The 27,664-nt window shown below is 38.5% G+C and overlaps 1 protein-coding gene across 5 annotated transcripts in view; it reads right to left on the minus strand.

Moving 5' to 3' along the window:
- LOC127456753 (hemicentin-1-like) overlaps positions 1-27,664 on the minus strand; it is a 145,180-nt gene that overhangs the window by 83,211 nt on the left and 34,305 nt on the right. For all 5 annotated transcript variants that reach the window (XR_007899882.1, XM_051725314.1, XM_051725312.1 and 2 more), the window contains exons 5-15: positions 23,938-24,109; positions 23,631-23,737; positions 18,202-18,322; positions 17,122-17,385; positions 16,867-17,011; positions 16,217-16,338; positions 12,670-12,939; positions 1,187-1,328; positions 976-1,103; positions 408-521; positions 139-297 (exon numbers count right to left, since the gene is read on the minus strand). Coding sequence is in view for 4 of the 5 variants with exons in the window: in XM_051725314.1 (XP_051581274.1) it covers positions 139-297; positions 408-521; positions 976-1,103; positions 1,187-1,328; positions 12,670-12,939; positions 16,217-16,338; positions 16,867-17,011; positions 17,122-17,385; positions 18,202-18,322; positions 23,631-23,737; positions 23,938-24,109 (1,744 nt within the window). In the remaining variant the exon portion in view is untranslated. The remainder of the gene's footprint in view (positions 1-138; positions 298-407; positions 522-975; positions 1,104-1,186; positions 1,329-12,669; positions 12,940-16,216; positions 16,339-16,866; positions 17,012-17,121; positions 17,386-18,201; positions 18,323-23,630; positions 23,738-23,937; positions 24,110-27,664) is intronic.

Genomic DNA, 27,664 nt, shown 5'->3' on the forward strand with positions numbered 1-27,664 from the left:
TAATTTATCCATAGTTTCTTTTTTCTTTCTTTTTTAAACCTGGAAAAAACAGTTGTAAATAAATCATCCTTTAGTAGCTTGAGGAATCCTTTAAAGAATTATTATCTAAATTAGTTTGGATGTGTAAAATATCCTTACAGCCCACGTCTAGTGTGATGTAACCCTGTGCAGTGCCGGCTGAGTTTACAGCTACACATCTGTACTCTCCTGCATGTGTGTCCTTAGTCTGCAGAATGCTCAGAGTACCACGCTGAGAGTCCATACTCAACAATGCAGATGGCCTCAGCTGTACATCACCTAAAGATCAAACACACATTAGGTCTGATGGTGTAAATCAAAAGAGAACCAGTTACGGTAATAAAATAGAGTAGGATGTTTATTGTTTGGTAAGAAGTTGACCAACTGACCTTTGTACCACAAAATGTCAGGATGTGGAATTCCTCTGACCCTGCACTCCATAATGACTGGTTGTTCTAGACCAATCAGCAGCTCAGAGTGAGGGACTGTCACCTGTGGAGATTCTATAGAGGGACAAAGATCACAGGAGGCTTAATTAAAGACTAGTGTAGACAATTTGTCACTGATTTACAGTCATTTCTCTGAATGTTTGACTGTGTTTACAGTTTAGCAGTAAAAAACATCTCAGACCTTTGGTTTGGAAACTGTTTCCTTATTAATTGGTGTTTTGAAGGAATAGTTCATGTCCAATTTGCAAACAAATCTCAGAACTTCAGAAGGACTTAGAATATAGTGCATGAGTCATATGGACCACTTTGATACTTTTATGTTGCTTTTGCATCCTTTACAAAGCTTGAAAACTCAAGTTACCTTTCATTTTAATTGCATGGAAAAGAGCAACTGGTACTTTTTTCAACATTTCACCTTTTGTGTTCCACAGAAGAAAGAAATTCATACGGGAACCACATAAGAGTGAGTAAATAATGACATAATTCAGCAATTGATCTCGGCACTGACCAGTGTAGCTGATGATAGCAGTTTGAGTGTCTGTTCCTGCCACATTACTAGCTAAACAGCCATATGTCCCTGCATCCTTTGGCCCTGTGTTCCTGATGACCAGTGTGCCATCAGGGGTCATTCTGTGCCTGGGTAACAAGAGCACAACAGGCTAAGAACACAGCACAACCAGAGTACAATAATGGCAAACAAATAATGGTGTGTTTGTTACCTGCTGGAACCCATGATAAACATATCATTGTGTGTCCACACAACCATGGGTGAGGGAAAGCCTCTGGATGTACACCTGATCCAAACTTCTTGACCAGTGCGAAACGTCTGGTTCCGAGGATCCACTATCGCCACTGGCGGCTCTAGTGCAAAAACAATTCGATCATAGTGTTGAATAACATAACCAAATGGTTCAACTGTACAAGTTATGGTGCTATGGCAAGCATCACTATTACTTTGTTCAAATCCCTAACCCCATGTAAGAGCTATAGTACATAACTGATCCCACTGTTTGTGCTATGGAAGTGTGGCTTGTTGAGGAGAGTTGTGCTATTACTTTTCTAAGTGATCAGACATTTGCCTGGTGAAAACATCCTGTAGACTCACACTGAAGGAGAGACCTGAGTCATAACTAGGGACCAGAATATTGTTGAGACATTGAGGCTCTTGGGTGGGTGAGTAAGCAACCATTTAGCAATCACACAAAACAACCTAGCAACCACCCAGAGCACCCTAGCAACAGCATAAGCACTAATAACACTTTAGCAACCATACAGCAATGCTCCAGCAACCACCCACAACACCCTAGCATTGTGGCAGCAAGTTTTGCATAGGCATGCACCACTCACATTTTCTTCAGAAAATTTAAAAAATCTAGTTTATTATCTAATATTCATCTGTGAAATCAACAGGTCATATTTAACACTCTGAGCTATGATTTGCTAGTAATTATTTGTAATAAACATCTAATAGATTTATAACATTCAAGAAAATACATGAACATGAAACATGAACACACATCTCTGCAATGTTCATGCATGGTCTCCACAATATGCTTTTAAAAATGTCCTGCTTTACACATGTAGTTTTATTAACAAGGATCGGGAGAAGCAAGTTCATTTAATCCGACCAATCACACAACCAGAGTAAGAGTATATAAACAGCTGCTTACCTCTAGGTAGCATTGAGAGTTTCCAGCATTCGGCCCTACCCATTGCCCACAAACAGACCCATGTAAATGACTTGGATCATCGGATGCAACTTCGTTACAAAGCATTCGCCTTCACCAGAAAAGCTCTTCCATCCAAACAATCTTGTTATTCAACAGAAGCTGCCAAAGCAGCAAATTTTTATTTTTTTGCAGTGTTCACCGCTACCACGTTAAGTGTTATATTCTTACTCTGTCTTTATTCTATGCTCCATTCGCCGAAGCAGTTTATAGCGTGAAGTTGCTTCCACAAACTGGCTGCTTCGGTACTGTATACATGTGAAACAGCTCCTTAGGACTGCTCATATATTCTCCTAACTAAATTTCCCACCCGGAGCGGCCGACTGCGTGAATTTGCTTCTGCAAACTGGCTACTTCGGCTCTGTATACATGTCAAACAGCTCTCCACGACTGCTCATATGTTCTCTTATCTAAACTTTCCTCCATGAACGGGCACTGCTCCGGGAAACAAAAGATTAATTATTTAATTCAATCATCATTCCAATGCTCCCCAGCATTTCAATCTGGTTCTCCCGCACAGGTGATTCCTGTCAGCCTCATTACCTCGCCACGCAGCTCGTTTAGGGCGTGATCCATTCAGTGACTCTATTTGTCAACTTCTAACATGATTCTCATGATCATTCTCCCTTCAAAGTGTCTCTTCGGAGCACGATTTATTCCATTCGGAACACAGGGGCAATCATGCAACAGCGAACTCCTTCCAATAGACCAATACTCTAATTACAACTTCTTATGCACTCACTCTGACCATTACACAGCACACTACAGTTATATACAGCCTCTGTCCGAACAGACACGAGCTGAATTCGGCTCTGCAAGAAGCGGATCACACACCGCGTCCCAACACATTCATAATCATTCCACAAACTTGTTTTGCCTCTCAGCATTCGAGCTTGCCGCCCCGATAACACGAAGCAAGCGCTGCTACAAAATTCCACTCATCTCTACACTATAACATTACATTCCCTGCTCCCGTCAGGACAAACGCTTCATGCAGGTAAAATCAATCTATTATTTTATTTTACAGACAATTATTGGATTACAAACTTTTATTTACAAGCCTGACCATACAACTGAATTGCTGCATGATTTTAAAAGCGTTCAAAAATCTGTCATAATTTTATACTCCACCCAAGTTTAAAGTAACCGGTTTAAATTGATGCTGAAAGATTCGGCTTGGCACCTTGCTTTATACTCCAATATTTCAGATTTCTGTAGAATTTCTTACAAGTCATCAATATAAACAAGTCGTTTTATTCACCACACTACTGCAAACGGTGCTCTTATAGTATTTATTAAATCCAACTTTCAGGCACAATCTCCTACAATTTCATACATCCTCATCAAACGAGACGAGTCACCCTGTGCTAATAACATAGAGTTATAAAATAACTCGCATTACATTGTAAAACAATCTTCAAAGCTCCAAACCATTGCTTATTTGCCGTGTAAACTTTTCACATGAAAACATGGGCTCTTCCTGTTAAACTCCACGTGAGTCCGCGCCTACTGTCGAATGCTGTGCAGGCCCATGCCTGCGGATCCAGCTACTCACAGCTTCAAACGAGCTCAGTAAAATTCAGCATAAACATTCTCACATGAATCGTATGCTCTCCCATAGAACACTGTGCGGTCCCACGTCCGAGGATTCAGCCCGTTCATATCACAAATACCCATGCAAGCATGTATCCTGACATTGCCTCACATATGTTCCAGACACCTTAGTTTTCCACACAACCTATTCTCTCTGCCAACATCTATCCCTCTACCCCTTCCTATCCATGGGCCTCTAGAGCGGAATCCCACATGAGGCTGCCTCTGCTGGAGAACCCCACTCCAGACCCATTCCCCTCTTCACTTTATCCCCCTCCCTTCTACCATTTTAATCTTTCCTACTCCGGAACCGTTCCCTGCACAGGGCTGCCTACTTCATCTAAAATCCCTCCTCAAGACAATTTCCATCCCTCTCTCCCCCTCTTTCCATAGGCTATGGGAATGGATTCCCACGTGAGGCTCTGCTCCAAACCCATTCCCTATCCAGTTTTACCCCTCTTCCTTCTATCATCCTAATCTCCCCCACTCTGGAGCCGTTCCTTGCGCAAGGCTGCCTCAGCAAGTGAATCCGGTTCCGAATCCTTTCTCAGCCAATCCAGACTTTCCAGCTCGCCTTCCCAACTTCACTCTACAAACAGCTATACCTCTCACTGTTCCCTCAAACGCTGCAGTCTCAGAACCTCCGCCAGTCTCCAACCACCTCCGCTCTGAAATCCTTGCAGAGATTCAGAGTTTTGGCCCCAGAAGCAAACCCAACACCAACCCCAGTCCCTCCCTGTTCAGAACTGAAATTTCTATAAACCACCCTCTCAGACTCCTCCACCAAGCTTCCTTAGACTCCATCTTTCAGGCCATTTCCCCTTGAACTCTTCAAACCTACAGGACAGCGTGGAAATGCCTTAAAAATTTTCACCATATCTACAACATTGCCATTCCCAGAATTTTCCCATCTCTCCACATCCTCCTTTGCCTCAAACCTCAATCAATCAAAATCCATTCTGGAACGATCAAAGGATACCTAAGCGGCTTCTATTTCTTCTACAAATTAATTTTTGGCCAAAACTCCTCCACAATAAACCATCCCCAGATCTCAATTCTCCTTAAAGGTATCCACAAAATCCCAACCCACCAGAGCCAACACCAGGCTCCCCCTCACCATCAACCTGCTAATCAGATGCTTAAATACTCTCCGACAGGGCTTCATTGCCCCAATCACCCCAAAAACACTAGCAGCAATGTTCATCCTCGCCTTCTTCGGCTTCTTTCACTGTTCAGAAATCACTACCACACTTGCTTGTCACTGTCAACTAGGCTGGCCCCACCGTTTGGACGCTGCAGGGTTTCTTTCCGGTTCGAGCTCAGGTCAAGTCTCGAGCCTCGAGCCCTTCGCCCCAGACAGCGAGTCACACATGTTTACACTATTCTTACTGCAGGATTACATTAACTGCGAACTACTGAACCATAATATGATTCTGGCTCTAGCCAAACACATTTCACAGCAAATCTCCCATATTTCATTCTACATTTTATAGAAACACTAAAGTGGGACTATTGGTTCCAGATTCATTCAGCTGTTAAAGCTGAGGCATGTTTCTGATCAATACATGATGTGCAGCCCTTGTTGAATGACAGTGTTTTCTCACTGTTCCTCACTGTATAAGTGACCTGCGGAAGCCAATCTGATCTGTGTCTCCACTGTTCTCTGACCTCCAGTCTCTGGCTGTCCCAGATCCCAGCAGAGCAGGGTGTGTGACATCATGGTCAGAGACAGATAATTAAAATAATGACTGCTTAAAGGGATGGTTCAGCCAAAAAGAAAAATTTCTAATAATTTCTAAAAAACTCACAATCACGTTGTTCCAAACCTGTATGGCGTTCTTTATTTCGTAATGCACATGTGCAACGAGCGTTCAATGATAGCGTTTGCCTTTGCCCCACAGTCAATCAAAAGCTTTGATCATTTGTATGCCAAGTTGACATGGTCCTCGGAAGTTACCTCTCGAGTGCAGACCTGCGTAGTGAACTTCATTGGCAAGTTTTAAATCTAAAGCAAATTTTATGCTAATGTGTTGCTGGTTGGCTTAGTTAAAGCGCACTGCTCATCATTTCAATGAATTGTATGCCATTGCTTTGAGGTGTTGTTGATGTATTGGACTGTATTAGATTACAATAACTGCAAAATATTGAGAGTCTTTCATTTTGATTTGTTTTGTAATGCTGTTCAAGCGAGTTAGTGAGATAATATGCACAGCCTTTGATGATTTGCCTATGTATGGTTTGCTTTCATGGTCACTTGAGCTTTTGGACATGGATGTGCACGTGTTAGTGGTATTTTGCACTGAGATTAAATTATTAGGGATCTTTGTGCATGGCAACATGTTCAGAGGTTGCACTAGAAGAGACTGAGTTATAGAATTTACACCATTAACTATTTTTATCCATCATACTTGTTTTCATATTGTAAGTAATAGGGCTACATTCAGGGGCATAGCATCCATTATAATAGTATATACACTCACTGAGCACTTTATTAGGAACACCTGTACACTTACTTTTTCATGCAATTATTTAATCTGCCAATCATGTGGCAGCATTGCAAGGCATAAAATCACGCAGATACGGTTCAGGAGCTTCAGTAAATGTTCACATCAACCATCAGTATGGTGAAAAAATGTGATTTCAGTGATTTAGACCATGGCATGATTGTTGCTGCCAGACGGGCTGGTTTAGTATTTCTGTAACTGCTGATCTCCTGGGATTTTCACGCACAACAGTCTCTCAAGTTTACTCAGAATGGTGCCAAAGACAAAAAAACATTCAGTAAGTTGCAGTCCTGTGGATGGAAACGCCTCTTCTCACTTTTTCAGTGTGCCTGATATCAACACAAAGTGTCACAGGTGAGAAGCATACACATCTCTGAAACTCAGTTATTACATTTACTCAACTAAAATAACAGAGAATTCTGTTCTAAATATAAAGTTTGCACTTATATTAAATACAAGTATAATTGGCAGAAACGATGCTGCACTTTTTTCGTGCTTTCTTTTTGTTCTTACCCTTTTTTGTGCTTTTATTACAATGCATTAACACACTGACATAATGATTTATGTACTGTATGCAGTCATGAAATCAGAGACCCTCTCCTTGAAATCTGAACACAAGTGGTCAAAAGAGACACATATTACCAGGTGTAAATGGCGATGGTGCCTGTTAATACGCATCTTAATATCAGGGAATAAACAGGGCACACAGAATGACACAGACAGCAGAAGTGTGTGTGAGAGAGAGTTAAGCCCAAACTGATTAACTAAAATAAAATTAGGGTTGGGAATCGTAAGGAATTTTACAATTCCGGTTCCGATTCCTCTTAACGTTCCGGTTCCTTAACAGTTCCAGTAATTCTTTTAGTACTTTTTTTTTTAAAGAATTACTTAGAAATGAAAAATACAATTCTTATTGCATTTACTACACTCTGTTGTCTGTTACCAAATAATGAGATCATTTCAGATTTGTACAGAGCAGATATAACAAATCAGAAATAAATTTATTATAGTTCTTGTAAAAGATCATAAATACAATCCAATAATAGATCCTTACTCTATTTTAAATAAAGAAATCTAAACTATCATGAAATATGATGGCATATTTCATGAATTCATTTATTATTTTATAAAATTCCACTTATTACAACAAAACTTGTGTATCTTTAATTATACATTGTCATATGAACAACTAGTCAGTAACTTTACTGCTTGATTAAATAGAGACACAGGTCATCATTAAATAAACAGTAACAGTTCCAGAGACAGTTTAGACTGTGTTTTGTAGCCTAATGTTGTACTTCAGGCTTGTGAGACTTCAACAGTTCTTATTTAATTTCGAGTTGGACAGTCATAACTTGCACATCAGTATAAGATTACTTGTATAATGGAAGCACCATATGTTTTGCGCTGTTGATTCAAAAGAACCGGCTCCTTTGAATAATTATTTCGGGAATCGAACTGTACCGGTAGCGCATATGCTTCACGCTGTAAAAAGAGCCAGCTCCAGACTTGTTCGACTGGGAATTAAATACACTAGTAGAACTTTGTTTTTACGCTGTAGAGTCAGTAGAGGGCAGCGCTGCTGTAGAGATGCGCTGCTGGAAACACTGTCAGAGTATTTGAGGACGTGTTCCAGCCACATCGGTGGAAAATTGCACGCTGGAGAACCGTTAACAGAACCAAAAATCACGAAGATCATACGATTCCGGTATTTTTTAAAGGTTCTCGGTTCCCAACCCTAGATAAAATTATTTTCTTGTTTCTTTTTTATCTGTCAAAACATTATCAATGTTTCAAAAATCTGAGAATTTTCGGTTAACGCAACCACTGACATGTTGGGTTAAATGACTGTTTATGCCCCACCAGAAATAATGAGCCTGAAACGCCACTGGGTGAACTAATTCTTTAAGTACTGGATCACTTAGTTATTTTGTCAGAAATGAGAAACTTGAGCATCAGTAACAAGGCTAACATGCTCAATGGGGACATAGCTTTCCTGCTATTCTACTGTTTTGTAAATGGAAAGCTTGCACAAGCAAGATTTTCAAGCAAAACATTTAATAAAAGTTTGTTGGGCTTTAAATGATATAATAATAGATAATGAGAATAAAATGAAGGTAAAAAGCATTTGGACACCAGTCAAACCTCCGTACAGTTCATTGTCCATAATGTTCACGTGATGAACTACAACTGTAGTTACTCTGCTATGATACCTATGCAAACTTGAGGGGAACTGACTACATCCATCCTCAAAAATGACCTTGGGACCAGTTAGTTAGGAATTGTAAAAAATGGCTCATAAATCTTCCTCTCCAGTTCAAAAGAGCATTTATTGTTTCCACTCTGCAAAAAACAACTTGTTTTGAAATTGGCCACATCGTGACATTAGCATGTGGTGATCATTTGAACTGCCTCGCCTCCACAACATACGTAATCATCACGGTGAAAGACAGAGCAGCTGAGGTACTCCAACTCTAAAGTGGTAAAACTGTTACTGAAGTTTGCTTTTAACCAACAATAAGACTAAGATGTTGATTAAGGGTTTATACTACAGTACGTTTGTTCGACTAATTTCACAATTAATTCCTTTAAGAACCAAGATTTAGGCTTTGAAAAGAAACTTATATTGAAAGATGGAGCAGTGCCAACTATACTGTACATGGTGAGTTGCAAATTTGATATGTAAGGAATACATTTAGCAGTTTTTATCACAAAATACACCAAATATTGATTTGAGATTAAATTGTTTGATTATGTAAGAAGAATGCATTGCGCAGAGTGCAACTAAAGACTATGGTGAAGTATACGCTAGTAAGTTTGCCAGATTTCTCAATTATCTCATATTAGCCAGGAAGGTCCCGTATTTTGGCCGAAATGAAAGTGTCGGGATTTCTACTGTCCCGTATTTAAGCGGCAAATTTAGTGGCATAGCAAACCGAACCCAAATTATTATTATTATTATTTTTTTAATGCTTAATAAATAGTAGGGGTGTAAAAATGCATCCATGTGATGATAAACATTCAACACATCGATTGTGGAATTTAAAAATGTATTATAATGACTATGATAATAGTGGATATGTTACAGAGGCCATCTCAGATAACATGCGTGCTCTCACAACAGTCGCGGAACGCATAAATGAGGTAACAATAGCGCTCGTTTAAGATATATCAGGTTTGGCTTTCCTAGTCGTTATTCTGCAAACAGCACAATTCTACAATTACATTGGTAACTTTTGCTCCACCGCTATTGTAGGTGTCCGTACAATACACACAAAAAATATACTGAAAGGACCTGCAGTATTGAACTTGCATCCACTCGAGCAAAATAACTTAGTTGCTGTTCTTTTCTTCCTCAGTTACATTGTGCATATTATGGAATATTTGGAGAATACATTTGGAAAGGTAGGCTACTGCAATGCTCCTTTACATGATTATTTGTTCATAATACGCCATTAAGTTGTTAATTCTGTGACCATGCTTGAATTAATGATGAGCCAATATAGGCTTATTTAGGTAACAGATTTAATTTATAGAGTAGTTCAATTACTGGTTCAGTAGGCTAAATATTCCCGTCAGATGCATAGGAAATATTTGGAAAATATTTATGAATCGTTTCAAAATAATCGAACTGATTTGTGACAGATTTCAGTTTTTATGACTAAATATACTAAATATTAGCCTAATATTTGGATACATTAACAAGTCTACCTCTTCCATTGAAAAAAAGTTGTATTCGTTTAAAAAAGAAAACAAAAGTTTAAAATAGGCCTAAGTTAAGCCATTATAACATAACACAGGGCTGAAAAATAATTTAGAGCTAAAAAAGACATGTGACAATGGTTGTTAACCATACATGTCACTTTATTGCGCTTCAGTTTCTTGCACACCCTATTTTCCCATGGCACACCCAGAGCCTTGTTTCTGGCTAAGCCACTGGGCAAAACGATTGAGGGGGACTCGTCACCTGGCGAACATCCTCCATTACCTTACACGGGATGCATACTGAAGCAGAGAAACAAAAGAGGGGAAGTTCCCGGCCAACCGTACCTAACTCTATCTATGGCTGGACAGATTTATTTACATTCACAACTTGTGCTAATAACAAAATATTTAAAAATGTGCATTAACAGATCTATGATCTTTTGATCATGGGTGTGTAAAGTTCTAGACATTTCTTAGTTTTCTGGGCTTGTAGGCACACAGAAATGTACTTTTCCCAGAGGGACTGGGGCTATAAACTGTGTGGATAGTGCAGGTCAAAGTAATGTTGTGTAAGTGATCAGGGCAGATCGCTCTGTGGACTGCCCAGGCTTCCCTGTGTCAGCAGTCCCACTTCAAAGGTCTCATAATGACTAGGACAGCAGAGGAATCCCAGCAGGTGGTGATTATATACACGCATATGGACTGTGTCAGTTCAACAGTGACAGCTGTTTAAAAAGTCAAAGACTGACACACACGAAGTACGAAGTGGCTTAAAGAGAAGAAACAGGACAAAATAGAGGGTAAGGTAGAAAGAAACAGAGAGCGATATTGAGACAAACAGAGACAGAAACGGAAAGATTTGTGTAAATAGTAAAATAAGCCATTGTTTTTATTTTTTTTAATTAATCAATTTTAGTTTAAATTCTTAGTATTAATTTTATTGTGCTTTATTTTTGCATGTATGTGCATAAATGTATGCATGTACTGTATGTATATAATGTTACTAATGCTTTGGCAATGTAAATCTTTTTTTCCATTCCAATAAAGCTACTTGAATCTTGAATCTTGAAAGACAGAGACAAAGACAGGCAGATAACACAAGACAGGGCAGAAACAGAGACAGAGAATGAAGTGTAATGCAGATAAAACCCATTCCTCAAGTCTTGGGAAAGAATGTTCTGGACTCATCACTCAGCAATGAAGTAAAATTATACAGTAAATGTCACTCCCTCTATCCTAGTTATAAAACTCAAGCCAAGCCCTGCTGGGGCCCTCAGGGGCTTGACACATTTTATCATCATAAAGGACAGACTTAAGTCACATTTATCCATCACTATTACCCCCAAACTCAGTTCATCATACTTTCAAATCTCAACAGCTTTTTCTAATCCACTACAACTGAGCCTTGATTCTGTAACTGACATCTCATAACCCTTTTGAATCTCAACTGGACTGAGATTTGTCTTTGTAACCCCTTTTATCCAAGGTTTAACTTTTGGTTTAACAGCTTATGCCAGAAAATAATAGATAATGAGAGTTCACAGTTGAGACAAAGTATCTGAAAATGTGGATCTGAAAATGGCTTAGAAGAAATATATACAGTATATATATATATATATATATATATATATATATATATATATATATATATATATATATATGTGTATATACATCTGAGACAATTAACATACAGTAAGAGTATCTATAATGATAAAACGGATAGCATAACCCTTACAATTTGGGCTTGATAGAATTTGATGAGAAATCTTTGAGTTCATATTGAAATCTCTAACTTTTGATTGCAGATTTTGGTATTTTGGCAAATGACAGTGTACACATTATGAGACACTGATGAGATGTCTTCTGAAATTCTAGAGGTGACACATGTGAGATTACTGGGATCTTTTTCTCGAAACAAATCTGAGAAGCAGATGGAAACTTTTACCTACATTTTCCACTTAATTTTACCTCTTTGCTGTCTAGGAGAAACAACTGAGCTATTTAAGAGATCACAGTTGTGATTTTTCTTTCCTGTAAGATGACTATTTTCCCTGTTAAGAGAAAACTAAATGTTTTGGCAGACAGAGGGGTTGTGTACTGTCTCTCAAAGTGTTCTTAATTGCATGTAAGTGAAGTGTGTGGCCATCTAGAGAGCCTGTTTCAATGGAAACAACAGGATCGCAAAGAGTGAGCAAGCCCAGCGTAAATCATTTTCACAAGTGCTATAAAATATTGCAGTGAAATACTACAGCATGGCTGCAATGAAAACAAATCTTGTGTTAGAGAGAAACAGGAGAGTGAGCTGCCAATAGACTTGTGGCACTTCTTTTTCTATGCATGTATTACAGGAAGAGATCCTAGTAGTTTATACACCCCTAGTGGAAAATAAATGTGATCATTAATTACAAATGTGAACTGTTTTTGACCTTTAATCTAATAACAAATTGGTAAGATTAAAATGAATAAAAAGTTTATTATTAAACTGATAGCTCTGGCTCTAAAATCGGGTTCGATGAGCCACATTTTAGAGTAATTTTTGATCCTTACTTTGCTCCACTTTGTGTCATGCTTTATCAATGGTAAATTCATGTAAAATACAGCCTCTTGAGGCTTATCGCTTTAGTAATCAAACCAAAATACAAACAGATACAAGTCCAACAGGCACACACTTACCTTGCACACTGAGGTAGACACGAGAGGCAGAAATCCCACCCTCATTAGCTGCGATGCAGGTGTACCAGCCAACATCATCTGGAGTGACCCGCTGGATTTCCATTGACAGGTTGGCGGTGACACGTATGCGTGGGTCCAATCTGGCATCCACATCCCCACGTTGCCAGGTCAGGTTAAAGCGCACCGTGCTGGCTACGAGACACGTCAGAACCACGTTTGCACCAGGGGATGTTGTTGCATTAGATGGAACTGTAATAGCTGGAGGAGGCTCTGCACAAATACAAAGACACTAATGAGTCAAAGAGAACAATATGTGGCTTGGTTTTAAACCATATGTCAGGGTTTATTAAGGAGCTATTGAATTCCACAGCCTGATCTGTGACTTCGGAATCAGTTCACCTTTACAAATTATATTCCAGGTATCGCTGAGTTCTTATAAGGTCTTTGGATGTCTGTAAACTTTGCAAATCTGACAGTTTATGCAATGAGTGTGCAATGTGAAGAGAAATGGGGAGGTTGTTGACAGATCCGTGGATTAGGGCATCGGTGGGGAATTTATACAGGAAGACACATACATTTCATAAGGGAGTTTCTTCCTGTCACTCTGCTAATCAAGTCACTGGCTCTACGACAGCACAGTCAGGGAAACAGCTCAGCTACGGATGACTAGAAAATGGGACATTGAAAACGTTTCCATTCATTATTTCGCTCCTCTGCGTTCAATATTAAATAATCTGAATGGTGAAACTTAAAATAAGTATTAAAATAACACACAAGTAAAAAAGTAAGAAGTGAAAGTTTGCACCACCACAATTCCATGTATTCCACAGTGACCCTGAGTGGCTTTAAGGCTGTAACTCATCATTAAGGTGAGAAGAGCAGAGAGGAGCCAGAAGACAGGAAGTGAGTCTGTTTGTGCAGAGTGTTTGTGGAAGCATGGTCGGGGACAGCGCAGTGTCAAGTTTCCAACACCACATTGCCATGAGGATACAATACCGTTTATTTTTGCTGAGTCCTTGTGCAGTACTAAACTGAAAACGTCCAATAATAAAAATGTTGCTCTTGCTTCCAAGTACAAAACCTACAAACCATTTGATTGTAGTTGACCTGAAGACATTGGCTGTGAATTAAAATCTTGTGAGCTGCGTACTTAAAAGCATTTTTGGGCATTCAAAGCCATATTCGAACAATTGTAGGTGCCTAGAATGCCAAAAAGGTTGTCTTGGAATCTCATTAGGTTTTGAGATACAGCTAATGTCCTCAGGTTAATTGCAATCAAAATGATTGACAGATGTTGTACTGTTTTAGAGTTCTAGTAATCTAGTAGTAGTAGTCTATTAATATTCCTTTCTACTGCCTGAGTAGATAAATTATCCCCATTTTAACCTTCTGCACATAAAGATAATACTGAAAAAGCACAGAAACAATTAATAATTTAATGAAAAATTAGGTAAAATACAGACGGATATGTGTAGAGAAATCCCGTATGCTCCATTGGCGAAGCACACACATAAACAAGAGAGTTCTCTAGGGTTCAAAGCAAGTACACATTGATTCCTTCATGAGTCAAACTAAAGCCATATCCACACTCACTCAGACACAGAAGATTGTTCATGAGCAACACGTGTGTGTTACACAGAGCATGAAGTAAACCGAAGACTCTAACTGGCCCATTTCATCTGAGGAATTTAGCATTCTCCCTACTTTGGATGAAATTGGGGCAGATTTTTGGAACAATACTTATATCCGACTCGATTACATTGGGATTCTGGCCAGGTGGATTTAACTTTCTCTCTCTCTCTCTCTCTCTCTCTCTCTCTCTCTCTCTCTCACACACACACACACACACACACACACACATTAATGTGCACATGTCCATAGACCAGAAGAATACATGAGAGAGTGCCCCTTGGTATGTCAGATACAGAACATCTCAATAATTCATTTTTTTTGCCTTTGAAATTCCACATATGTTATCTATTACACGCCAGTGTATACAAATGGTAGTCCACCAGAATAGGCCAAGTAGCACCACTGTCATTGCGTGGATTAATCATTAGCAGCTCTAAACCGCTAAGGGACGAACAAAAATCTTCAGAGGTCTTCCTCAGACGTCATGTTCGTTAAAGCGTCACGGGGCTCATTGTCTCAGTTTACTCGACTGCAGTGTAAGCAATACAAGGTGACAAAAAGCTATAGCGTTTTGTCATGTTACATTACACTCTTACTTGTTTAAAAAAAAAGTAGTTTGTTTACAGAAAAGCTAAACTACATTCACGCTATTGTATAATGTAAATAAGTAGAATCATAAACTTCATCATGTAATCATGAATGCTGCCGCCCTATGCGACTGTTCCGCCTATGATTTTACCATTTAAACACTATTTTGGCAATGAAAATAAGACCAAATACCAAGTATAATACCAATCATAAGATCAATTTACCAATAATGATCTTACAGGATACAGTGTCAGTACCAGCCAGAATGCAAAATGGCTTTTTGTGAAAGGATATGCAAATAAAAACCATGAAGTTTGTTTTAAATGTTGAAATTAACTTTGTCAATATGTGTATTTATGCAATAAAGGCATATTGTCTGTCTGTTGGATGTATTTGACCTTCCACATGTATCCAAACAGACAAAAACATAAGTTAAAGCGAGTTTCGAACCTGCGATCTGTTGCACCAGAGCCGAACGCGCAACCCAGAGGCCAACGATACGCTCATGTCATCAGAGAACTGTGAACTATTTTCTACTCCACATCACCCTCTGTATTATAACTTTAAAAATATATCACATTTAATAACAACAAATAAACACAATTACATTTTATTATATTTATGAGTGGGGTTTCAATTTAACCACTCTATGTTAGTCTACGACTAGCCATGTCAGTTACAACACGGGTTAACGCCACCATTAATTCAATGCATTGATGTTTTTTCAGTAGGGCTAACAATTTTCAAAATTGATTTTCATTTTGATTTTCAGGAAGATGGTACACTTAAGCAATAGCTATGAAGCAACGGTTTCCATTTATTGAAAAAGACTAACATTTTAGCATTTTCTTCTAAATGCCAGTGGTAAAATCCTGAGCTAACTTTAATGCTGCCATTAATTTTGCATTGTTAGTTCTCCTTTTACACATCAAAATGTAAAAAAAACACAATAAAAATAATAATATTAATGTTATAAATCTCACTTTTTTTACACTAAACTATGGTGCAAAAGGTGTCCCTTTGCACCACCTGGTCGGTGATTTTGCAAACAAGTCTCACGTGTGAGAATTCACAGTTTACTGCTGCGGTACTGCCTGCAGCCACGAGGATCATTTTGGTTGACTACTTACTGTAGTGTTTACACGCATAGCCTGACCATTCAGTCATGCAAAGTGTTAATTAAGGCAGCATGCTTCAGTGCTTTCCAATTTGTGGGCATCTCGAAACTACGCAAACTTTAGATTAATATATACTAGAATTCCTCATCGTCTCTGTTACACATATTGACAGTCTATAATGTTGATGAAAACTAAAATAAAAATCTAACCAGAAACATCAAGGAAGGTTTTAGCATGTCCTGTCCCGGCACTGCTGATGGCGATGCACTCATAAAAACCCTCATCCTTTAGAGACACTTGGGCGATCTCCCATGATGCATTAGAGGACTCCCTAAAAAAGATTTGACAGAAATGTAGAGTCATATAAAATCCTTTCCAAATAAACACACAAACACACAATTACAAACATTTAAACCACCAGGCTACCACCAGGCTACCACCATTGGGCAGGTGAAGTATGTAACCAGATAAACATCTGTGGTCTTGAGAATGATGCTTAATCTAAAGTTGCTCCAAGGGGACTGTTCCAGCAATTAATGTGATGTAAATTGCTTTTGTGCCTGCTTAATGACAAGTGACCTAGTAAGAAAATAACTAAAGTTCACTGGGCCATATTCAACACTTATGTAGCATTTTTTTTTTTCTCCAAGTCAACTTATAATGTTATTCATTGTTTCTCTGGTCGTAATTTAGTGATTTTAAAACAGCAAGGGAATTTAGACTATTAACAAATGTACGTCTAACATGACATAACTATGCACAAAACTAACTATGACATTGAAAAAGGAAATATGACAATGTACATGGTATTCCATCAGGTTAAGTTATGCCCTATATCTATTCTTAAATTAATTAGTACCTGAAGAGCTGGTCCACACCCAGGCGTATTCCTTCCCTGGTGAAACGCAAGGTGTAGGGGATCAGGCTATCCACAAAGCAAGTAATACCCCCCTTCTGCAGGTAGTAACCCGGGGTATGAGTGGGCATGTTAACTTTGGGTGCATCTAAAAAATGAAGAACGAAAGGCCCCACAGAGAGTAAAATACAAGTGTACCCACTTATTTGATACTTGGACTGAATACTCTCTGGTGGGATTTGTCAGCACTAATCTGACCTGGTACAATGCTGGAGTAGGAGACACTGGACACTCTCTGGAAGAGGAAGCCATCATGGTCATAGCCAGTGACCCGCAGGAAGAAGGCCTCTTTGGGCGGAATAAACTCAGTGATGTTCCAAATGCCATAAGGGTGTCGTTCAGGGTAGTAGCGAATGGGTAGAATCTTCATTACATTGCCAGTGATGCTCATGAGCTCCAGGCGGTCAGCACGAGCAGGAAGGGAAAGACCAGTAGTGTTCAGCAGGATGAAGGTGGGGATTCCTATATGTGTGTGTGTGTGTGTGTGTGTGTATGTGTGTAGAGGAATAGAGGTTAGAACGGTTAACCAAAACATGTTTAAATGCTCAAACAAACAGCTACTATTTTGACCTCATAAATTTGACAGCGTGTGTGGTTCAGACAGAAACACAAGTAGCAAAGAGCAGACTGGAACACAAACAGCAGTATAGAATAATAGAACAGTGATTCTTAACTAACACAATACTAGAATGCTAAATGCAAATAAATGCAAATAACCATGCATATTATCATGCTATGCAAAGCTAGCAAAATAAATTGGCTTATCAACTTTTAAAAGGAAGGAGAAAACTCTTCCGCGATCTTTCATTGCAGATGTCAAAGGCGTGCATCCAACAGTATTTTGGAGCAAATCATCTGTCACTTGGTAGAAGCTAACATGGACAGGTTGTGTTACATGCCCTCATCCTCAAAAACCATAAACAAAACTATGCAAAGCTAAATTAAATATGCCCAGATTACATTAAATACAGGTTTACTTGCATATTGTTGGGCCTATGCAGTTTATAATAATATTGATACATTTCAAAGTTTACATTTTAAGGAACTTTCATACAATAAACTTTTGGTAAATTGTACCATAAACTTGGCATTCACAATTATTTGACAAATGAATTATTAAATAATCAATTCAATTATGGTAACTGTGTTGGGTCACAACTTGATATCCAGTGTAAAATCTGAGTACTGAAACAGAATCAGAACCACTGAAACAGAATAGAGTCACACTTCTTGAAACCTACCTTCTATGACATCAAACATGTTTGATCACTAACTCACCTTGGACTGGCCTGCTGGATGTCATTTTGAAGTCTAGCGTGTGCCTTTGGGAAAAGCCTGCTCGGAAATCAATGGTACTAAGGCCTGAGATACGGACCGAATGTCTGCCCTCACTGGACGTCTGAGGTCAAATGACAACAACAGAATATAATAAATAATAAAACAGAAAATAACAGTATTTTTAAAGATAACAGAATACAATTGCAGAGGTGGGTAGTAACATACAACATTTACTTCGTTACATTTACTTGAGTAACTTTTTGGAAAAAAATTAACTTTTAAATTAGGTTTAAAAGTGGTTACTTTTTACTTTCACTCAAGTAAATATCTAATGAAAAAAATGTACTTTTAATTCTTTACAATGGGCGGCATTCCTGTCATTACATTACTGGGTTTAATCTGAATTAATTCGTAATTTTAGAATGGGACTTCATTATTCCGACAGCAAAAGTTCACACAGCTGCGCATACTGTCACAGACTGTCACTCAAGCCGAGTCCATCACTGCTGCAGCATCATGTTCTTCTAACTAAGTGAAATACTTTCTTCACTCTGCACAGTGAAAAAATAATAGTTTTGTCATGCAATGCCTTCATTTAACACCAAGACAAGTGGATATTTCAAGATTAAAATTGCAGCTCCAACTTAAGGCAGCACGCTGAGGTAAGTTGTGGCTCTAATGATAAAGCAGGCTTTTCTGTGTCATGGTGATGGTAATTTTCAGGGTGATTCTGTTCAGGGTGATATCAGTGTGCTTTGTCCCACGTCCCGCATGTCATGAGCAGTATTTACGCATTTACCCCGCAGCCTCGCGGGGGTACTGGAAACCTCCAGTATGGCAGCTATGGGCTGATTAACTGTATAAATCCATGTAAACATCCAAGTTAAGTGTATATGCCTTTTGCTCTGCTGTTCACGTGATTGACAACTGAAGCACGAACAGACAGCATTTCTGCACGTGCACAGCAAGTCACGCGCGTGAGAGATGTGCGGACGCAAGGCGATCGTATTGTGAAGAGAGTGTTGCGTGACCGGGGTTGGTGCATGACCAGGGTTGATGCCCTACCCAGGCTGCATACTCTGTGTTTAGGGAGCGGTACAGAACTAATGATCTAAATTCTTTTGACACTGAAAACTGTAACTACACTGAACTAACAACTAAAAGCTATGAAATAGTGAAAGTAGGCATTAATAAAGCATGCTCTTGCTTTGGTTTATATTTCAGCATTATATACTGTATAATGTCCCTGTGGGACATTGTTCTCGTTTTCACCGTAATAATTACTAGAAAGGTTTCCAAACCTCTCTTCTTATTGACAAATCTATCCAGATCTGACAAGAGCCCTTAAAGGGATAGTTCACACAAAAATTGTAATTATCTTATCATGTACTCACCCTCATGACAGATGTGTATGACTTTCGTTCATTTGCTGAACTAAAATGAAGATTTTTAGCAGAATTTCTCAGCACTTTTGGTCCATACAATGCAAGTGAATGGGTGCCAACATTTTAAAGCTAAAAAAAAATCACATAAGGCAACATAAATGTAATCCATAATACTCCAGTGGTTAAATCAATATCTTCAGAAGTGATGTGATAGGTGTGGATGAGAAACAGATCACTTTCACATTCTTCTTTTGTTTTTGATGATTCACATTCTTCTCTGCATATCGCCCCCTGCTGGGCAGGGAGAAGAATGTCTAGCAAAAATGGACAAATATTGATCTTTCATTCTCACCCACACCTTTCATATCACTTCTGAATATATGAATTTAACTACTGTAGTCATATGGATTACTTTTATGATTGCTTTATTTGCTTTTTGGAGCATCAAAATTTTGGCATACAGAGCTGAAATATTCTTCTAAGAATCATAACTTGTGTTCTGCAGAAGAAAGGAAGTCATACACATATGCGATGGTATGAGGGTGAGTAAATGATGAGTGAATTTTCATTTTTGGGTGAACTACCCCTTTAAAGTGATAGCTCATCATTTCCCTACCCTCATGTTGTTCCAAACCCGTGTGACCTTCTGTATTCTGTGGAACCCAAAAGATGTTAGACAAAATGTTAGAGACTGACAGTCTCAGTCACCATTCACTTTCAAAATATGGAGAAAAAAACACATTCACTGAAAGTAAATGGTGACTGAGGCAAACATTCTGTCTAAAATCTCCTTATTGTGTTGCATGGAAGAAAGAAAGTCATACGGGTTTGGAACAACATGATGGTGAATGATGACATAATTTCCATTCATAATAATAATAATAATAATAATTCTGTAATACATGTTAAATGTGTTTTATGCAATGGAATATAAGGGAGTTAATGTCCATTATGTCACTTGTGAAAGTAACGAGTTTCTCATTACTTGAGTACACTTTTAATTGGATACTTTCTTACTCTTACTCAAGTAATTATGTAATTATATTGGCTACTCTACCCACCTCTGTTCAACTGTAATATGTACATTCATGTCTATGACATCAGTAGCTCGTTATAGTGGGATGAACTGGAGAGGCACACCTTAACCAATTCATGATGGCAATAAGCTGAAAATCCACAGATAAAAATGCTTTCAATCATAAAACATTTATCCATTAAGTTTGAATATTTTTCTTTCACTTTTGGCAGACTGAGAAGTCACAGTCATTTAAACTTGATCCCCACTGTTCTCTACCTTCCTTTATGAATGTTTTGGTGCTGAGGGCCTGGCGTATGCTTGATGTTGTCTGCAGCTAACTGCTCCAGGGCAAGCTATGGTAACCCATCCTCTGCTTGCATTCTTTTAAAATTACAACCATCCTAATTATCACAGGCCGTGAAGCACTGCATGGTATGACGCCAAGAAACTCTAATAGCTTGGGTCAATGGTGAAAAGCAGATCCTGAGGGATTCATCGGAGAGATGCGGAGAGACAAAAGAGAGGGCCACAGGGGTAAGAGATAGAGGGAAAGAAACAGAATGTGGGGAAAAGGGGCAAGGGGACACAGTGCTAGAATGGGAAGCCAGTCACCACCCTCCAAAGGCCATAACAGGACAATTAACATAATATTAAGATAAAGATTATATCCATTCATCCTCAGGTTTTAAAGCCTGATTTAAATTAGCATTAAAACTGGTAACAGAATTCAGGCCAAACATTTTCTTATTCAACCCTAAACAGCCCTGAGGCAGTAAACCTTGTAAGATGCAACCAAAAACATGGGGAAAACCCACAATAATAGTGATCACAATCTACCTGCTTTCTTCTGACAAACACTGACATTACTTTTTTGGTGGGACATAAATACAAGAAGGGTTTTTCTTGTCTCAGTGGCAAGTTCTTGTGAGTGTTCGGCTGTCTGAGCACTTGTGTTTATAAATACACTGACGCTTAAATAAAGAGAGTAGGCTAATAGAAGTAGGCTTGTAACGGTATTCAGTAATACAGTATATCACGGTAATTTAATGCCTGATATTGTTATCGTGGGCACTTAAAAATACCGTAATTAATTCTAGATAACCTTTTAGCCAAATTGTTTAGATTTTTCTGATCATACAGTAGTTTTTTTTTTTCCATCAATGAATCAAGTTTCACAACACTGTATGCGGCACAAATTACCCATGCGCACCCTGATGTAAACAAAAGCAACGTGAACGAGAAGCATACTGAAGGAGGAATGTAGCCGACCCTTTATTCGCCTTCAAATAGGGTAAAGTCAAAGTGTGGAAGTATTTTGGGTTGCATAAAAATGTAGAGGAATTGTTGTTTGGAGATGGGTTCTCTTTGTGTTAAACGTGGCATAACACGGGAACACCTCCAACATGTTCGCTCATCTGCGGGACAGGTAAGTTGTGACTGTTCTGCTTGTTTTTCCCAAACTGTTTTCGAAAACTGAGAGACAACACTCCAAAAGACAACTAGCTAATTGACAACGAAAAAGAAAGTGAACTGTTGTTGCCATTTGCAGATGATGCTTCAAGTGGCCGAAGAGTAGTTAGCTAAAACACCGCTAGCTACACAGTAACATTTGCATCTTGTAGTAACAACTAAAATACAGTTGCAAACAGCTAATACTAAGACCTGTAATTAATAATAGCAATGTGGCAAAATGATGATTTCAATATTAAGTTCAAGTTGGAATGCAATGCAATCATACATTACCATACAGTGTGAGTGAACTTGAGGTCATTAAATTTGTATTAAAAAAACATGCATACTATTGTTGTAGCCTAGTAGCTGGCTCGATAAAATTAGTCTAGCATTACTTTAACATTAGCCTCAACAAAACAAGTTGTAGGTCAGCACTGATCTGTAATGATCAGTGGCCCCGTGGCATAATGACCATTTAAATATTAAGGCATCAACTTAATGTTATATTTGACTATGTATCTATGGTGTTGATGGTAGTTTTTTAAACATTCAGGGATCTTTTCAAAGTTATTTGTCATCTGTTAATTTAAAAGGCCAGTTTGGTATTGAAAAAGTAACTAAACTTGTTATTAAGAGTGTTTTTGTAATGTAATTCAACACAAGGATAATACTGTATAATGTAAATAAAAGCTTCAGCAATTATCTCAACGTGAACATTTGATACCGTCACATGCCTAAATAGAAATGATTTTTGGCCTTTTTTTTAACGTCATTTAAGTTTTTACATATTCATTTTTTTACAGTGGTGTATTGCAGATCACCCAGGAAAGTCAAAGAGCCTCATAAAACAGAATTTAGACTGAGAAATGAAAAACACAATAATACTATCCACATACTGTAATGTGAGTGATCTGGTCTCTATTTTTGTCTGATATTATCTTTATATTCTGATTGTAACAGCTGCTGAAATTAAGACTTATATTACAATTTAATGAAATCCTCCAGTATTCAAACAACACTGTATTAAAACAAATAGAACACATCACTAGATAATCAACATAACACAGAGACAACATATGAAATGGGTATGGAGAGCAAAAATGTAAAAAGGGAGTGAGTAAGTGTGTGCGTGTGTGTGTGAGAGAGAGGGAGCGAGAGAGAGAGATCCTTCGGTATAAGGAGGCACAAAAGTGACAGGTTTACAGAGAGTTTCTATGGTTACAGGAAGTTATTACTAAAGCACACATACTAAGATTCACACAGCAAAGAGAAGTAAATTGAAAATCCCGCTCTCCAAACTTGAAGTACAGCCATACAGAGCTGATTGAGCAGCATTTGGAGGTCATTAACAGTGCACGCGTGTCACAGGGAACACAAATCAGTCAGGCAAAAATGTTGTCATTTCCTTTAACTGGCCTTTAGTGACTTTGGGTACCTTGGAGCAACCCCCTGTTCCTGCCTGTCACAAATCTTTCTGGAAATCTACCAGTTACACTGTAAAATACTCTAGAATGTTACAAAAGACCTGTCGACTGTGTTTGTGCATCTTAGTTGGTGATAAACTTGATAATCACCTTTATGGTCCACATTCCTGGTGCTGGGTCTTTGAGGTTGAGGACTTTGGCAGAGTTTGGGATGTGTAGGAGCTCAGACAGACCTTCCTTAGTGCCGATAAGTTTTCCTAGGAGTACATGCAGTACATGCATATTACAATCTCTTAAGGTACATTAATGTTATGTGTAGGCCTGCACAGAATCACTCGCCTCTTGCATGCTGATTTATTAAATGTGAAAAAGTGTGCAGATTTGAGTAGGCTTAAATATATGTCATTAAATAGATAAGATTACACAATGCGTCTGGATTCTGCGTCACTCTCCTTACCCTGAGAATTTCGTATCTCGATGTTTGGTGCAAGTCCGCTTAAGGCAACAGTTACTTCCTTCAGGCTGGGGTCAAAGGGGATCTGCCAGGTGTTAGTAAGCCCACTTTGGTGATCAGTAGAAAGCAAGTGAACCTTAGAGGACTGCACTGCCTCCTCCACCCATTTTAACACCTGCAGCGAAAGGATTACAGTGTAAAGTTTAGATGACTACATCAGTGTATGGATGGATGGATGAATGGATGAATGGATATATAATACAGTTTATATAATTATCTGACAGTGTTATAGATCCATGGACCAATAGAAACAATGAAAAAATTTTACCACCACACATGGTTTCCATATGACCTCTTAGTCTGACCCCTTGGCGGGAGGTACAATTGTGCTCAAAAGTTTGCATACCCTTGGAGAATTGGTAATATATGTACCATTTTTAAAGAAAACATGAGTGAGCAGGCAAAACAAATTTCTTTTATTTCTTATGGGATTCATATTCAACTGTAGGTAATAACAGAATGGCACAATAATAAAACAAAACATGGCAACGAAGAAAAAAAATGAAATGACCCCTGTTCAAAAGTCTGCATACCCTTAGTTCTTAATACTGTGTATTGCCCCCTTTAGCATCAATGACAGCGTGCAGTCTTTTGTAATAGTTGTCCACGAGGCCCCAAATTCTTGCAGGTGGTATAGCTGCCCATTCGTCTTGGCAAAATGCCTCCAGGTCATGCAAAGTGTTTGGTCGTCTTGCATGAACCGCACATTTTAGATCTCCCCAGAGTGGCTTGATGATATTAAGGTCAGGAGACTGTGATGGCCACTCCAGAACCTTCACCTTTTTCTGCTGTAACCACTGGAGGGTCAACTTGGCCTTGTGCTTAGGGTCATTGTCGTGCTGGAAAGTCCAAGAGCGTCCCATGCGTAGCTTTCGTGCAGAAGAATGCAAATTGTCTGCCAGTATTTTCTGATAACATGCTGCATTCATCTTGCCATTAATTTTCACAAGATTCCCCGTGCCTTTATAGCTCACACACCTCCAAAACATCAGTGAGCCACCACCATGCTTCACAGTGTGGATGGTATTCTTTTCACTATAGGCCTTGTTGACCCCTCTCCAAACATAGCACTTATGGTTGTGACCATAAAGCTCTAGCTTGGTCTCGTCACTCCAAATTACATTGTGCCAGAAGCTGTGAGGCGTGTCAAGGTGTTGTCGGGCATATTGTAACTGGGCTTTTTTGTGGCATTGGCGCAGTAAAGGCTTCTTTCTGGCAACTCAACCATGCAGCTCATTTTTGTTCAAGTATTATCGTATTGTGCTCCTTGAAACAACCACACCATCTTTTTCCAGAGCAGCCTGTATTTCTCCTGAGGTTACCTGTGGGTTTTTCTTTGTATCCCGAACAATTATTCTGGCAGTTGTGGCTGAAATCTTTCTTGGTCTACCTGACCTTGGCTTGGTATCAAGAGATCCCCGAATTTTCCACTTCTTAATAAGTGATTGAACAGTACGAACTGGCATTTTCAAGGCTTTGGATATTTTTTTATATCCTTTTCCATCTTTATAAAGTTCCATTACCTTGTTACGCAGGTCTTTTGACAGTTCTTTTCTGCTCCCCGTGGCTCAGTATCTAGCCTGCTCAGTGCATCCACGTGAGAGCTAACAAACTCATTGACTATATATACACAGACACTAATTGCAATTTAAAAAGCCACAGGTGTGGGAAATTAACCTTTAATTGCCATTTAAACCTGTGTGTGTCACCTTGTGTGTCTGTAACAAGGCCAAACATTGTAAACTTTTGATCAGGGCCATTTGGGCGATTTCTGTTATCATTATGATTTAAAAAGGAGCCAAACAACTATGCGATAATAAATGGATTCATATGATCACTATCCTTAAATAAAAGCTTTTTTTGCATGATCAGTCATATTTTCAAAATCAATGCCAAAATTTCACAATTTCTGCCAGGGTATGCAAACTTTTGAGCACAACTTTATGTACGTACATCACCAGACAATTAAAAAAGTGTATCTATATTTCACGTTTACATTTAGTCATTTAGTAGACACTTTTATCGAAAGCGACTTATAAAATGTAGAACGTAAACAATTCCTCATACAAAAGCCAACAATATTTCAACAAAATTTCACATATAATACACTCAGAGTTCTAGTTTCCTCTAAGTGCTAAATGGCAGGAGTGGACATCCAATCCCCCACTGCAAGGCCTCCCTCTATCATCTAAAACAACTGACAGCTGTGCTCTGCTTCTCAGCTCCAATTGTTTTAGGGGAGCTAAGAGGCCAAGACATGGGTAGGCAAGATCAGATGTCTGCCATTCTTCATTTAAACTGATAGGTCAAATGTCATCTCACTGGCCCCTAAACACACACACATCAATACCCACATGCATACATGACATATAAACACACAGACTCCAGCTGTACATTCTGTCAAAATTCCCCCAGTCACAAACAGTTGACAAGTGTAGAACATGACAGAGAGATAAACGAGTGACAGAGAATTAAGCTGGTGATGTACAAGTAGAATGGCTAAGAATACCAAGGAGTTATATGTGACCCTTTAAGTCAATATGAAATGTAAAAAAAAAAATTGTTTCCTTAATACACGTTCCTGGTCTTAATGTCCACGATTCATCTGTGCACAAGATTTGTCTTTGTAATTTTTCATTAAAATGTTGTAATTTTACTATTGTCTGACACCACCAAGCCCTCTTAATTTTTCAATCCTTACCCTCCTCCATTCTGTTTCATTCTGGTATGGAACTCCCATTTTTCACTATCCAATTAAATCTCAATTAATAAAAAAAAAATTGTCTTGTCCTAAAAACATTTTCTTGTTAAATATCCTGTTTCACTCAGAAATACGTCACATTACGGAAGTAAAAGTTGTGGCAAATGCTGTTTCATGTTCACTTTAAATCTGATGGAATGCAGAATGCTGTATCAGAAATATACTTCAATGTATATATTGTAAAGAAAATTAAGAATAACGAAGGCTAGGATAAAAAAGTGAGAAATTGAACAACTCTACTGTATCTACCAACCTTCTTATCTCGAAAGAAAAGGGCTAGGGAAATAAAAGGGAAGAGGGAAAGATTTAAAATGATAGTAAATGTTCAGCAGCTATGCTTTTGACATTCAGAATTATAACTTCAAATAAAAACTTTTATGTCTCCTCAAATATTTCAGTTCGCCTTTGATTCTAACATCAAAATTCTGGAGCATCACCAGCTTGACCGCATATGAAGATTGATATGAATTTCTTGGAAAATGTAAAAGATGAAGCTCTTAAAAATCCTTGTTTTTAAGAGAGCTATAAAACAGTATCCTGGACATATGTCCAATGTTACCAGGGTCAAATGAAGGAAAGGCTTCAATGGTGGGCAGGTTGCATCATGGCATCTCTGTCTATTTTTTTTTTCCAATTCATTCTAATCTGTCTGTCAAACAGATTATCTACATATATGGGGTGGTCTACTCCAGTGGATAAAAATCTGGGCTGGTAACAAATAAATTGCAGGCCTGGACTCCACAAAAGTTCATAATTGAGCTATTACCATTGTGCCTTTGAACAAGACACTTAATTTGTATGTTAAAGGACTTTTCCAGTAACACACAAATTCTGCTGACACTAGTTGTGTGTTGATAAATAATGATTCTGCTCCATCATCCAGCCAAAGACAATCACTGTAGAGGGTGC

The sequence above is a fragment of the Myxocyprinus asiaticus genome, chromosome 19 (assembly GCF_019703515.2).
Source record: "Myxocyprinus asiaticus isolate MX2 ecotype Aquarium Trade chromosome 19, UBuf_Myxa_2, whole genome shotgun sequence".
NCBI classification, from domain to species: Eukaryota; Metazoa; Chordata; class Actinopteri; order Cypriniformes; family Catostomidae; genus Myxocyprinus; species Myxocyprinus asiaticus.